Source organism: Tinamus guttatus, unplaced genomic scaffold (assembly GCF_059628265.1).
Source record: "Tinamus guttatus ecotype Peru unplaced genomic scaffold, ASM5962826v1 Tinamus_guttatus_pri_ptg000311l, whole genome shotgun sequence".
Taxonomy (NCBI): domain Eukaryota; kingdom Metazoa; phylum Chordata; class Aves; order Tinamiformes; family Tinamidae; genus Tinamus; species Tinamus guttatus.
The window spans coordinates 1355500-1369881 of NW_028288845.1; the positions used below are offsets into that span (position 1 = coordinate 1355500).

General features: G+C 43.8%; 1 protein-coding gene across 2 annotated transcripts in view; it reads right to left on the bottom strand.

The window, feature by feature from the left end:
* Nucleotides 1-14382, bottom strand: part of DOCK10 (dedicator of cytokinesis 10) — a 115093-nt gene that overhangs the window by 73825 nt on the left and 26886 nt on the right. For both annotated transcript variants that reach the window (XM_088528495.1, XM_088528496.1), the window contains exons 2-3: nucleotides 11639-11758; nucleotides 4770-4859 (exon numbers count right to left, since the gene is read on the bottom strand). In XM_088528495.1, the coding sequence (XP_088384621.1) occupies nucleotides 4770-4859; nucleotides 11639-11758 (210 nt within the window). The remainder of the gene's footprint in view (nucleotides 1-4769; nucleotides 4860-11638; nucleotides 11759-14382) is intronic.

Consider the following 14382-nt stretch of genomic DNA (forward strand, 5'->3'; position numbering starts at 1 on the left):
CAGCAGCAGTAGCACAGCTTTGGCTCTGCTGATCCTCAGCCGGAGGTCCTTTTAATTTGAGTTTGAATTATATTAGAACAATCAAGATTAGCCTGTGGACAAAATGCTTGAGAAATCAGCTGCTCAGGCACAGCACCACTTTCAGTAATGCTACAGCCAGTGTAAAGCGGTGGCTTTTTAATGTTATGACTAATAACACTCTTGCTTGATAACTATTTATAGGTCCCATAAAGACAAAGTGCAACATATCAAAGGGAGGAACCCTCCGGACGCACAAGGGATCCAAAACTTCATGACAACTAACCAGCACAGCTCCACATCCGGACAGCTGGCACAGAACAGTTAAAAGGGACACGCATGATCACTGTGCCTACAGCCAGAATGAGACAGACAAACTCCATTCAATGAACTTTCAACGCTGCTACACTTTCCCTTCTGATGTAGTGTTTTTCAGCCTGCAGGATCCCTATTTTCGAGGGCTTTCAAGATGAAGTTTGAGGATGCCAGTCACCCACTCGGATGCAGGGAGACCACTACTGGGGCACAGGAGGGCTCTCTGGCATCTCAACAGCTTTCCCCAGCAAGCTGGTTTCTTCATTGTCATCTCCAAGCCGCATCTCCTCAAATTAAAATGCTACAAAGTGGCTTCAAACACTGAGTTAATTAGACAGGCGTAAGCCATCCTGCCAGCTGCACAAGCACGAGGGCAGTTCCAGGTGGAGCAGCAGACAGATGTTGTTACACTCTTGTTTATCTAGCTCAGGTTGCCTTGCTCAAACATGAGCAGATTGCCAGATGCCCCATACGAGACATTATCAGATCACACATCACATCAATAACTAGTTTCTCTTTCTAGGCTTTTTCAAACACGTTGCTAAGCTGACAGCTACCTACATGTTCAAAACACGAAGGAAGCCATGGGCTCTGGAATAGCCTGTAAAGCTACAAGGGTGCTCATGCAGAGTTTACCAGGGCTCCCAGACTTCTGATGGAGATGTGACTGAGTTGAAACTGCTTCAGTCAGCTGTCTGATGACATTTATGAGCCCCAAATCAGCCCTTTTGCATTATATATATAGATATCTCAACCAACAGTGTAAGAGTGCACAATAGACTCTAGTACTTAGTTTTTAAGTGAACTCCACCAACTTTTCTAAAATACGGATGGGATCACCAGTGATGAGAACTTTCAACATACCAGGAGCTGATCTAAAGCCCATCAAGTCACAAGAAAAAAGCTTTCTCCAGCCACCACAGCCACTGGATCCAAGTCACGAAGCAGAAGAATGAATCAGGATGTACCCAAGCCAGCCAGGGAGAAGGGAGGAGACGGTTTCTCAGAGCTGTCCACCACGACACCCAACTTCCTCAGCAAGCTGCAGGCTTTCTTTTGCTTTTGCATCACCCCCAGCATATCCCCACCATTCTCTTGGCTAGCCCCTATGCAAATGTCTAGGACGAATCTATCATCTCTGCAGGGAGTATAGGGCTTAAAATGATTTAAGAAAGGATAGAGACAATCAATATTTCTTACCAATTTTTCCACATATATCTAAAATGTCATATGTGTTGGACATATATTTCAAAGGTATGTAAGTTTTATATATGCATAGTGTGTGCACACACGTGTATGTATAAACAGATACAAATGTATGCTGATTTGTTGTGAAACATTATGGGATTAATTATGTTGAGATTAATACCTTAAATTCCTCAAACTAAGTATAACTGTGTTGCAAAATACCCAGTCCTCTAACCTTCCCAAATGAAATGTGGAAAAAAATAGGATTGCCATTTTAACTGCACTTTCAGGAATACAGAGTTAGAAAAGCCTACATTAAGAATGTTTTCATGATCTAAAAGGAAAAATCTTGTTTTGTTTCTTATGGAGTGAATGTTTCTACTTGCCAAGACAGTAGGCCATGAGGGCAGTGCTGACGGGTGTCATTTCCTTACAAAGTGTGCTACATGTAGAGAAAATTCAGAACTTGGGGGAAAACTGAAAAGTTGCAGTACTGCATTTGAGGTCATTAGGAACACTTTGGAAAAATAAACTTCAAATTTTCTTATTCTTTTTTTTCTTTTCATTTTCCTAGCTTTCCAAGTGTCCAAAGCCTTCACTATTCTTGGAACCTAGTTTAGTTACTCAAACTCCTCCAGTCTAGAAAAGTAAAGGCAGAAAATTCGAAGGAAAAATCTCTTTAAGAGCATAACAGCAGTATGAATGATAGATTCACCAAGTATTATCTTTAGAGTGCAACAAATACTTGCTTAGTAGAAAGGAGAAGGTTAGAGAACTTGTTTAAAAGTAAATTCTTCTATCCCAGTTGTTATCATAATCTCTGAACATTACACTACTAGGCTTGGATGGAAATCTGCTAGAAAATCTCTCTCATGTAAGAATTATACATAGTACAATACCTTCCTTTGCCAAGGGTTTCCTAGGACTTTGGCAGAAGGAAGGTAGAGATTGTTTTTAATATTTTACGTAATAACCTGCACCCTTTAACATATTGATATGCACTAATGTTTGCTAATGCAACCTCAGCCTACAGCATTTGGACACTGCAGCTGCTGCATTGTGGTCTGCTCCACCCCAGGGGAAAAGGCACTGTCTGGAATCAGCTCTTAGGAAGTTCCCTCTCCTGCAGTCATCAGGAACCTGTGGGATTTTCCACAGTGCCAGCGGAAGTCCAGTTATCCAGCCACTCTCCACTGAAGCCCTGTGGGAGGCTCTCTGGTGGGAAACACCATCATGACTTCAGATGAAGCTCCACATTGTCTTTGTGGAGCTTCCATAAGAGTCTGATCAAAAATCAAACATTTTGTTCTGGTTTGCAGCTGGCTACAGTTGGTGAAATATGTACAGGATGGATGCCCTCACTGATCACGAGACCATTGCATATTCAAGGAACAACATGAACAAGATGTTGGCTTCTTCACAAAAAGCTCTAAAAACGGAAGTGAAGGTCAAGCACTCACATCTTGCACAGCTGTCCAGAATGATTTAACAACTACTGAACCCAGTCTGGGATAAGCAGACTGCTGGTGGGTCAAATCTACACTGACCGACTATGGGTTTGTGCATTTACTGCAGCAGACTACAATGAGAGATCCTCACAGCAGCCAGGTCTCATTTCTGCTTCATTTTAGACTAGAAACCATCCTTCTCCTGGATCTTAATTTCCTTTATATATAGTTTTTGGCTATGAGGTGAAGTGGAACATGTGTGTGACTACTTTAAAAGATGGTCTTATTCTGCCATTATTCCATGTATAGCCTAGCTCTCTAGCACTGTGTTTTTTCCCATTACTTTGCTCTCTTCCCCCCTTCTCCTGGCTAAGTAGTTTTGCAGAGAAAGCTAATAGTTGGGTTCAATATGCATTTTACCAGGTTGTCATTAGCATCCTCTTGGAGTATTCAGCTGTAATGGTTCCCAGATACTACACACTATGTTCCATTTTTAGATCCACTACTTTCCCTGTAGAGCAGTGAAGATAGTGCTGGCCTTGCAGCTTGTAGGATCTTAAAATAAAAAGCAGACCCCAAAGTGCTGAAAGGGCTGGGAGACCTCTGGGAAGAAAGATAATTCCCCCAAGCTTTTTTATCTTTTAACCCTACTGTCAGATGAAGAAAGATGGCAAGATTCAGAGCATTTGAGCTGGCAGTAAATTGTTACTGCTCTCTTAGACTTATTGCTGGAGAAAGGAATAGAGCAAGCAGTAAAATGTCTTGTTGCATACAATTCAACAGCTACGTTTCTGCCTAATCTCATTTTTTTTTCCCTAACCCCTGAGTTTGTCCACAACTGAGTTTTCCTCAACAAATTATCTTGCAGTTACAACAACTATGAAATAGGCTATAGGTATTCAAACCAGAAAGCCAGGTGTGCAATCTGTGAAAAAAGACTGAACACATGCCTTATGGGGTAAGTATTAAGTGCATATTACTAAATCCCTTGTAGAAGCTAGGAGAAAATTTGGTTCTATATATCTGTTTAACTGATTGAAATAACTGGATATATTTTACACCTATAGTAAAAGAGAAGGCTCTGAGAGCTGTCCACAGTAAGTTCTTCTGAACAGCACGGCCGTTACCTCCAGTGCAAAGTCCTTCAGAGCGATAAAGTCCCGAATGAGAAGAAGCCCCAAGGAGCAAAGCAGAACCTTTTCCTGCAGCCTGAGACCAGGCACGGATGCAGGACAGACTCTTGGTCAAGGGAGAGAAGTTGATCACTCCTAGTTGGATCCCAGCTGCCATAAAAGAATGTGGCTTGCACTTTCTAATACAGAGGTGAATAGCCTTCAGCAGAACATAAACGCCTTCTGGTCACTCGCGTTTCAGCTATTTCTCAAATAGTGATAACATACATTTCAGGATAAGATACACGGGCACAAACAACATTAAAAGATCTCTAGCAGTTCCAAGACAGTGTCAAATAGGGTTTTTTTTTTTTTTTTTTTTTTTTTGGTGTCTGTGGGAGTATCACTATTTCCAAAGCGCAAAGCAGTTAGGACACCCATGATTAGCCCTCATGTGTAGTTACCAATTCCTATGGACTAGCAGCAACAGGAAAGACAGCAGCCCAAGAGGCAATTATATTTACATTTTTTTCTAGAGACAAATATCTCAGAACAAGCACACACACACAACATGCTACTAAAAACACCTTGGTAATATTTAAAATATGTTTATTATTAATATAATAAGCCTCCCCCCAAACCTCTATTATATTTAAAAGCTAAGAGATAACACCCAGTAAGTACTTACCTCTTTAACAAATAGATTTTCTGCTTTTCGCTCTGCATCTTCAGGTACGGAAGGATACAGTGTTCTGATTTCCAGTGAAATTGTATCTGTCTGACAACAAATAAATAAAAAAGGCAAGTTAGCTAGAGTGAAAACACAATGGATTTGTCTCATGAAGAGGTTAAGTGCCAGGATTATTATGGCTTGCATTTTCAGTTTGTCATGTAGCCAATACTTAAACACATCAGCTGCAACTCAATTCCCTCCCACACAGACTTTCCAATACTATCAGCTAAAGCATTAATTACAAGAAAGAGCACACTGGTCATATAGATTTCTGGGAATAAGCTTGTGCCAAGCAGACTTGCTGCAGTCTCTGATTAAAAAGTCATTAATGGATAACATCCTAATTCTTACTAGCATCCTTTCCCAAAGGATATACTCCAGATCCCATTGCCTTGCATGCTTCCCTTCTGTCCCTCTTCCCTTTCAGCAAAGGAATGTGAGAACAGAACTGGAAGTTTTGACTGTTTTTGGAAAAAGAAACACGGAGCTTCTCCAGCAGCAGGGATCTATGTGGGACTCACGATGCTCCTACGACAGACCCTCCTTCAGCAACCTCTTTCAGGCCCTGCACAAGCTAAGGAACTTTTAGAAAAGCAGCTCCCAGGCAGGCTGGTTTGTCAGAATCCCCAAGAGGCCTCCACACAGGGCCAGATTCCCTTGGATCCCAACAGGTCACCATCCGCTGGGTCCCTCTGCACTGGTTGCAGCACAGGCAGCCACTCCACAAAACCATGCGAGGGGGGGCTCAGGGTGCTCCAGGGATACGGAGAAACTGCCTGCTGGGAGAGAGGGAATCTAAGACATGAGCCAGCAGAGCAGGTCTTCCTCTTGGTTACAAGGGAGCAACTCCACTCGAAGCAAGGGAAGGATGAATCCAGAAGGAATCTGCTCTCGGCAGCTCCTTTTCTCAGCCGTTACGGAGCAGCACGTTATTTCTGGGGGAAGGCTGAAGGCATAGGAATGGTCCAGCATGAAGAACCACTGCTCAGTGATAGTATCGAGCAGCCCATAGGAGCCACTGCCAAAAGTCCATGGAGGATCTGCTCATCTCCAAGTGCTTGTTTGTGTCTACATGGTGCTGCACAAATCCAAGCATCCAGACTCCACGTGATAGTTACCTGGCTATTACTGGCTCAGTTTTTCCTTACAGCTTAAGCACAGCACGATGGTTCTCCCTATCACTTTCCATATGAGTAATTTTGAAAGAAGAGCATGTATCACACAGGCAGATGCAAGCAACGTGGAATTCCCCTAACTTTTTCTGCTTCATCTGGATAGCTCGGGATAGTGCGGTTACAACACTTCTGGTCCCATAAATAACGATGGTGCCTCCCTTTTCCGAGAGCAGTCCCGGGAAGGCAGCCCCCCAGGCCCGGCGATGAAGAGCCGCAGCACACGCTGCCACCCCACAGCATCAGCTATTTCCAGAGCGCACGTGGGGCAGGAGGGGACGCAGGAAGAGACCCGTGACGCGCTGCAGCCCTCATGGCGAGCTGCCCCCGGCGCGGTGACGAAGCACCAAGGGCAGCGGCCGCCTCTGCCCGACCACAGCACAGCACATCCTCCACGCAGCGCGCACAAGATCTCGGTGCTGCTTCCTGCCAGCGTCTGCAGCGAGTCAGGGTGTCACCTAACACTGCGGATCGGCAACCCGTACCCCTGCACTGCCCGAGACAGCTAGGCCTTCTCCCCAACGCTGCCATCCTGCCTCCAGCCAAAACTGCAGCTCCGAGAAACATAACCGACAGCAACTCTCTCACATGCAGCCATCCCCCTCATTTTTCTTCAAAATATTATATCTGAATAAAATATTTATAAAATACAAAACAGAATAAACTGGTAAGAGCAAGCATGTCTCCTTTGCAGGCGTTGCTGAACACACTACTAAACCTCATTTATTGAAAGAATGGACTGGGGGCATGAAAAAAAAGCGTGTATTGTCATATTTGCACTTCTTTTAAAAACTACAAAGTACTTCCCTTCTGAGAACTAGTTATGCTCAGACCACTAGCTGCAAAAGGTCTTGCCACAAAAACACTTCCTGTTCAAAGTTGATTATTTCCAAAGTTAAATGCTCTTAAAGGTTCATCAAGCATAGCATTTGCTCACCAAAATATTCCTACTTTAGAAAACAACTAAAGAAAGGACTAAATGCTGAAAGGGTCATAGAAATAAAGAATTTTATTGACAATCCCTTTGTTATTGCATTTTAAATGCAGTTTATTTTTATAATTGTTCAAGCAATTACAGCAATTGTATGTTCAAATCAGAGGCCAAGGGGCTATCTTAAATTTGTGCATGCAAAGATTGGGATAAACCAGTAATACAAAAACTATCAATATACAATACTGAATTCCACAATGAGTTTTGGAAAAGTCGTCTATCAGATACAACTCTCCTATATATAACAATTCCCAGCATTCAACCAGACTGGTTTCTTTGCAGAAGCTGCTGCCTGCAGGTGTTTGATTAGTTACAAGGGGCAAATTAATTAAGCATCCTCTCTGCTACAGTCACTGAAGTGTATTTCTACAGAGAAAGCCAAATGCTAATACTGCTTCTTATTAATGATTGATTAGGAATAACGTTTCCAGACAGTGTGTGCTTCCCACCGACACAGTGAGTTTAAGATTTGGAAATGGAATCCAACCTCCATTAGCCTATTCAAACATTTTCATTCTTAATCTATTCTACTAGCTTTTGGCCTGAAAACATGTTACCAGTGGCTAGAACTTCAGGCAGATGCATGAAAAATGATAGTATTTACTTCCTGAAAAGTCTGTCTTTTTAAGGGTGCTAACCACACACAGGCAAAAACGTTCATACATGTTCAGGCTTAGATTCAATCTCTCTCAAAAGCTGCTCAGTCCCATTTTTATCTGAGTAAACAGATTTACTTAACCTAAGTGAAAACTGTAATAAATTGGTCTTTTAAATGAAAAAGGAAGGATAAGATGGCCCTTTTTCTGTATGAATACTATAGCACTGGTGCTGCCGTGCTGTGGGGGTCCCCATGCCCCATCCAGCCACCCTGGCACCGGCCTCACGGGGAGGGAGGACTCGGGGTGCGAGGCGAGCAGCAAGCGGGCACGGCGCGTGCTTAGCAGCGGCTTTAGCCCCACCGCTGCCGGGAGCGCGGCCACGCGTTGCTCCAGCGTTTGCTTTGTGGCTGCTGCAGCTCTCCAGCTCCACATGGTCGTGGACGTTCAGGGCTCGGCCAAATGGCTGCCAGCCCCCCGTTAAGGGCAGTCCCGAGGGCACCCGTGCCCCTCCGCACCATCCCTGCCCCTCTCACTGCACCGATGCCTCTGGATACGCTGCCAACAGCTGCATCCACAGAAACAACTCCTGTCCCTCCACAATTAGATGGTAGAGGTTTCACAATGCTAAAAACAGGGAGGTTGCAACTCTTCCCCATTCTGAGTTAAAAAAAAGGTCTGGAGAGAGTCACACCACCTCGGAAGGAGGGTGCCTTCAATACTGCATGATTCAGCCACTCCGAGGTTGGTCTCTTCAGCACACAGAGGGCACTCAAATGCCCTTTCAAAGTAAAATGAAGTCTGACTGAACTCCGATAGGATTTGCACTCCCCGCATATCCAGGGAAGCATCACCATGTTGCACCTGTCCTAAATCTCAGAAATGAGTTATTCTTTCTATTGCAGGTTCAAATCGGAGAGGCAGTCAGATTTACAGTTAGTTTCTGAAGGTCTGGTTTACATTTTTAAGCAGGTCTTAAACAAAAAGGAGGTAGGGAAAAAAAGGGGAACAAAATTTCATCACCCAGACTTTCACATGCTTTGACACTGTATAAAACTGAAGTACTTCCAGCTCACCTTTTAGATATGTAATATCTATCCACAATTAAATCTCCATACAAGCCAAAGTATTAACAAAGTGGTTCTAAGCCTGTTGCCACTTTAAGGGAAGGGCCCAATAAGTCTATGTTACCCTTAAAATGGAGATATTTAGAAAGAGATTGCTGGGATCAAGGAAGGAAGGATGAAAAAGGTACCTGGCATTTTGCTCGAGTAAATGAGGGTTTGACTTTACAAGTATCGTAAAATCCTGCCAGGTTGGGGTGTGCAAGTACCAAGGCGCGAGGCAGGCGGATCTGAATGGAGCTGTTAGGCTTCTCCCAAGGCCTCCTATCTGATAAAGGCATGGGAGAAAAATAAGAAATACGGATGCCAGACAGCAGCAGTTCCATTTAGTTAGGGAGAATATGGCCAAGTTTAGAGGAAAGCAGGAGGTGAATGAGGCAGAGTAGCCCAGCTGTGAGGGTAAACACAAAGCTACCACCACCTGCAGCAGGCAGGCGTGAGGGCCCAGGTGAGCGCACCAAGACAGCCGCGGCCTCCCGCTCCCCACCCAGGAGAGGAGCACGGGGCCAGCTCACACCCCTGCAACGCGGAGCCGTGCAGAGCCGTCCTCCCCACGCTGCGGCACTGCTGCCCTGGCAAGCCTCAGAGGAGAAATTTCCACTTCCCGCTGCTCAACGGAACGGCACTGCAACGGCAATTTGGTCAAGAGATCCAGGAGCAGCTGAAAAGTGAAGCAGACCTGACATGTTTTCTTAAAAGGGAAGCAGAGAGTTAGCAAGCATGGCATTGCTGGGAAAACTAGAAGTGGGACTAACAGTGCAATGTTTTTTTTAAAGGATTAAGCACAGTGGCATAAAGAGTGAAGCAGCTTTTCCCCCAGTTAAATTAGAGATTGCATCTTAGTAATGCATCCACCTTCTGTTGCATGTGGGGGAAAAAGGAACAGGGTCTCAGTTTTGCACCTGATAGATAAGATTCTTGCTGCCCCCAGACTTCTCCTAGTGCATTGGAAATGACCAATTATGCTCTTGTCAAAGTAGCTGCAATTCTCTCAGAATTACATCCAACAACAGAACGCAATTCTGAGATGAAGCAAAGGGCCAGACACCATGAGTATGGCAGCTATGCTCATTAGTCCATTCAATGAATATTGCCCATCTAAAAACAGCAAATTTTTAAAGCAGAATTTTCTCTTACATTCACTATTTCAATTAATTATTGTGGTAGACTTTTCCTCTGAAAATACAGAGCTCATGGCCCATAGGATGTGCTAACACACAGGCCCGAATCAGGGCTACGTTGAACCATGAAGCCTGGAGCAATTCTAATTATTACAGTTAAACAGTAACATCCACCATTTCCTGAGACATTATCACATTAAATAACACTCAAGAGCCAGTCTGAACACCACCTAATTCAGTCAAACCTGGATCTCTTTCTGCTCAAACGGATGACCCAGACTTTTGTGTACAGGTGATATTTGAGCAGGAAGGAGTAGGGCTATAAATAGACATTGTGCAGATGAAAACCCGTCTCCTATGAAAACTCTGCAGTCCTGTCTGGTAACATAAGCTCTTGTTACTGCAGCTGATTACAGTGGTAGGTACTACAGAAAAAAAAAGATAGGGGCCATAGTCTTGCAAAAAAACTAACTACCATCTTCTCTGCTTATCAGTCAGTGAGAGCCATCTGTATCACTCTGGTATGCTTCTTTTAAAGATAAATAAGACAAAATAATTGTAAAACATAACACAGAAAATAAAATAGAAGTAGCTCCTAAAAGCCAGGCTGAAACTGCTAAAAATGAAATTAAAATAAGGATATGAAAATATGATTTGACAGGCAGTCAAAGGCCTTGAACAGTAGGGCACGATTCTTCTTCCGCTGAGAGGGTTTGCTCCTCCAGCTGGAGCTCAGCCACTCTAAATCAAGGAGCTCAAGGGCCTAGTGACAGCACAGAGCAAGCCCGGTCAGCTTTGTAATGCTGAATTTCAATTTCATAAATTCACAAATGTGCAAAACAGATAAAGGAATTAATGCTGATGGGGAAATGTATTCTGCTGAGCCTCCCCTCAGCCCCAGGAGCACATTAACTCAGTTAATGCCACCAAGGAAATAGAGCCATTTAGTGAAACAAAGCTGCCTATTAGGCTAAGCGGGCCCGCCGGGACAGCCGCGGTGCCGGAGCGGAGCCGGTGGGAAGGGCCGGCGCGCAGCCACCGCGGCTGGGCCCCGACTGCAGAGCATGTGCATTAGAGAACGCCCGTTCCTCAAGCCCCAAGTCTTTTAGAGAGCTTGGCTGATTTGGAAGAAATGACAGCAAGATCCGAGCAGGGGTACGGCAATAACCTGCCCAGGGGCTGCCCCGCGCTCGCAGGGGCATCCCCTGCATCTCCATTGCCACTGGAAAAGACTTCGGAAGAGTCCCCAAACCACGCAAGCCCAAACACGTTCAGCTTCACCATTTTGCATGCAGCCTGGTGCCAGCAATGGCTCAGCCTGGAAATACAGCCCTGCTACTGTCCAAGCCCAACTTGGAGCACCAGGCCAGTGCCCCTGGGGGTTGCTAGATTTTAGTCACCAAATATATTAAATAGAACAGCTTCAGAGAGACTGTAAGTTGTGGACATGCAATTAAATTAGATTAAATGGCAAGGAGAGATTCCAGCACAGGCTAAACTACTATTGTGTGAGCAAACAGTCAAGCACATATTATGGAACAACACATCTTGTGAGTGCCCAATACACATTTGCAAACAACCAGGGCTTTGTGCTGCAACTAACTCTGAACAGTAAATTCAGAGATGAATGTTGGAAGAAAAAAAAAAAAAAAGAGAGAGAGAGAATGAATTTGATGAGAGGGAAGTAATGAGCTGCTCGTAAGTTAAGAAAATCTTAGAGAGTCCCAGGGATTTTCTGGTGCTTCCTTTTACACTGAAGATGAGCTAAATCATCAGACAAACCTAAGAGAAAGAACAACACACATTTGCCTTGTACTTACTGAAAAGTCATCGTCGGGGAACAGTATAAGATCCTTAAACAGACTATCTCCAATATTTTTTTCAATCTCCGTGATAACAGCTTCATAATCCAAAGGTTCCAGGAGCTTGGGTTTTTCCTGCTAGGGAGAAAAAAATGAAAGATCAGTTCTCTGTCTATTCTCAGATTCTTCTTTTATTCATAAACTAAGATCCGCTGGATTTGTCAAGTTTTACATCAAGATACGAATGGCTTTTCCCTTTCCCTCCGCTCTTCCCAGCCTGCAGCATCTGAGCCAGCTCGGCTGGCAATGAGATGGCAGCGAGGAAGCAGGGCCAGCCCTAACGGCCAGTTCAACTCCAGTAATTCCTGGGAAAATCCATCAGTTCAGAGGCCAAAACCACATTACCTGATCGGTCATTCTCAGAAACCTGCTCTCCCTTTCTCTCTAAATACACTCAGAGAGATGCAGTTTGAGCTGAACACTGCTGATGCGCTTTTCAGCTCGTATGTTGCAGAATGAATGACCTACTTTACTACTGCTTGTTTCCATTACTATGGGCTGACTCATTTCTTCACTCTTGCACAGCTCCACTTCTTGAACGGCTGGTAGCCTGCGAGTGCCAGTGCGTTGTTTTCCTTGGTAACAATCCAGTTCTCCTGGAATATCTGGCATTCAGTCCCAAGACTTCTCTTGTCAGGAACTGGATTAGTCCCATCTAACAGTACTATTGCTGCTCAAGGTGGCGGTAATATAAAAACACACCATAAGAACAGCCAAACTAAAGTAAATGCCTAAAACACAACCCAAAAATAGAAAAAGAGGAGCCTACCCTGCATGCTAGAACACATTAGACAAATGAAGAGCTCACGTATGAGTGTGACATCTGTTTAATGCCAAGACTTTTTAAAAAGTATCAGAGAAAATAAATGAGAAGGGGCAGGAGAACTGGCAGAATATAGTGGAAATCAGGTAAGGAGGGAGAAAAAGGAGAAACCTAGTGAAAAAACAAGTACAGAAATACTTCTTTGGAACACTTTTTCAGTCTGATGCAATGATGAACATCGTTTTTTAACCCCCATTCTTGCACTGTGCTATCCGGAGTAATAAAGAGCTTCCCCTCTCTCTCACCTAGACCAGTACAAACCATGGTGTATCAGAAAAAGTTTTATACATCTATAAAACAAATTTTGAAACCTGCTGTTCCAAACACATGCATCTCCCTCTTTTCACTGCACTCTCAAGTTCCTTTTCTCCCCTCAAGGTTTCTCCCAGTCCCTATCCATGGCCCTTCCCTGTTAGGTCAAGCTGAAGCCTTCCTCTGCTATCAAATGCATCCATGAAAATTTTAATTAAGTATCAGTAACACAGTCACATAAAAGAGATTAAACCCCAGGGATACACATCATCTTAAGAAGATATGCAGTTGCTGAGCAGCTTGTGAGAATCACATAATAGCAGGCTGATAATATCACCTAGTTCACTCTCTCTCAGAGCAGGCACAATTAGACTGGTCTGCTCAGGGGCTTCTCAACTCTCCAGCACCTTCAAGAGGGGAGGTCCAGTTTAAGGGTTGGAGCTGTTCCTTCAACAATCTGATTAATTAACCCACAAGTTTAACGTTAGTGCTACATCTCTGTGCAGCTTTCAGGTGACTTCCTCCATACGTTTCCTGGGTTTCAATTTATTTTTTAACCAAGCTTAAATTAGTAATTTTTTTCTAATGTGTCACTTCCTTCCTCCGTAATGGCAAAAACACTCCTTTATGAAGTCAGTAGGAAGGTCTCTGACGATACCAGGTATTGATAACTCTAGTGCCAAATCCTAGCCCTGCTATAGCTTTTGCAAGTCTGTCTATGTTTGCAGCTTGTTTCCCATTCACCTACAGTTTCCCCCAGCAGGAGCAACATCACAGCAGGCTCATCCTACCATCTCACCACTGAGCAATCTACTTCTTCCAGTCACTGCAGTACCCTTTAGCCACAAGTTTTAGGCTTTCCTTCACTATGTTTAACATTAAATCTTATTATTAAGTTTTCCTATTTAGGTGTAAGTTTCAGAAATTTAAGACTTGAAAAGAAAATGCTGGAGTTACACACTGACCACATCATCTCCACTGTACCGTTAATTTCAGGAATTACAACCAAGCCCAAGTGGTTGAATGGTCTTAGGCCAAGTTTAGCACAAAGTAAAATTGTACTAGCATCACTGTTACCTTCAGGAGGCAATCTTATAGAAACCATCTACCAAAAAAAAACAAAGTAAAAGTGAAGCAGCATTTGGTAATTCTGAGGCCCAGGGCTTTCACACAGGCATTTTTCCTGAGCAGCAGTTCCACTAAAGCACATTTTCCACAGACAGCTCATGATACTACCTATATGCAAAGCATCCCTTCCCAGAAGGAATACTACAGTACTACTGGTTCTGCAACAATTTTCAGTTTTTGTGCCAGGCATGCTCTTGGAACCATCAGTGTCCACTCTCCAAACACAGAGGTGTGTCAGTACAGCATTAATCTATGTCACATGCTCCTAGGAAACTGTGGAGACATCAGTTTAAATACATAAATAAATAAATAAAACAACACCTTTACAAGCAAGAACTATGAGCAGTGACTTCCCTGTCCAACTTGCAGAGGAATAAAAGAGCTGGGGAACCCCAAAAATCTTAAAACTTCTCTTGAAACACGGGGGATTCCCTCTCAAAAAATCTCTGGCTTTTACAGTTTCTGTCTCCAGAGGGGATTTACCAGGCCTGACAGAACA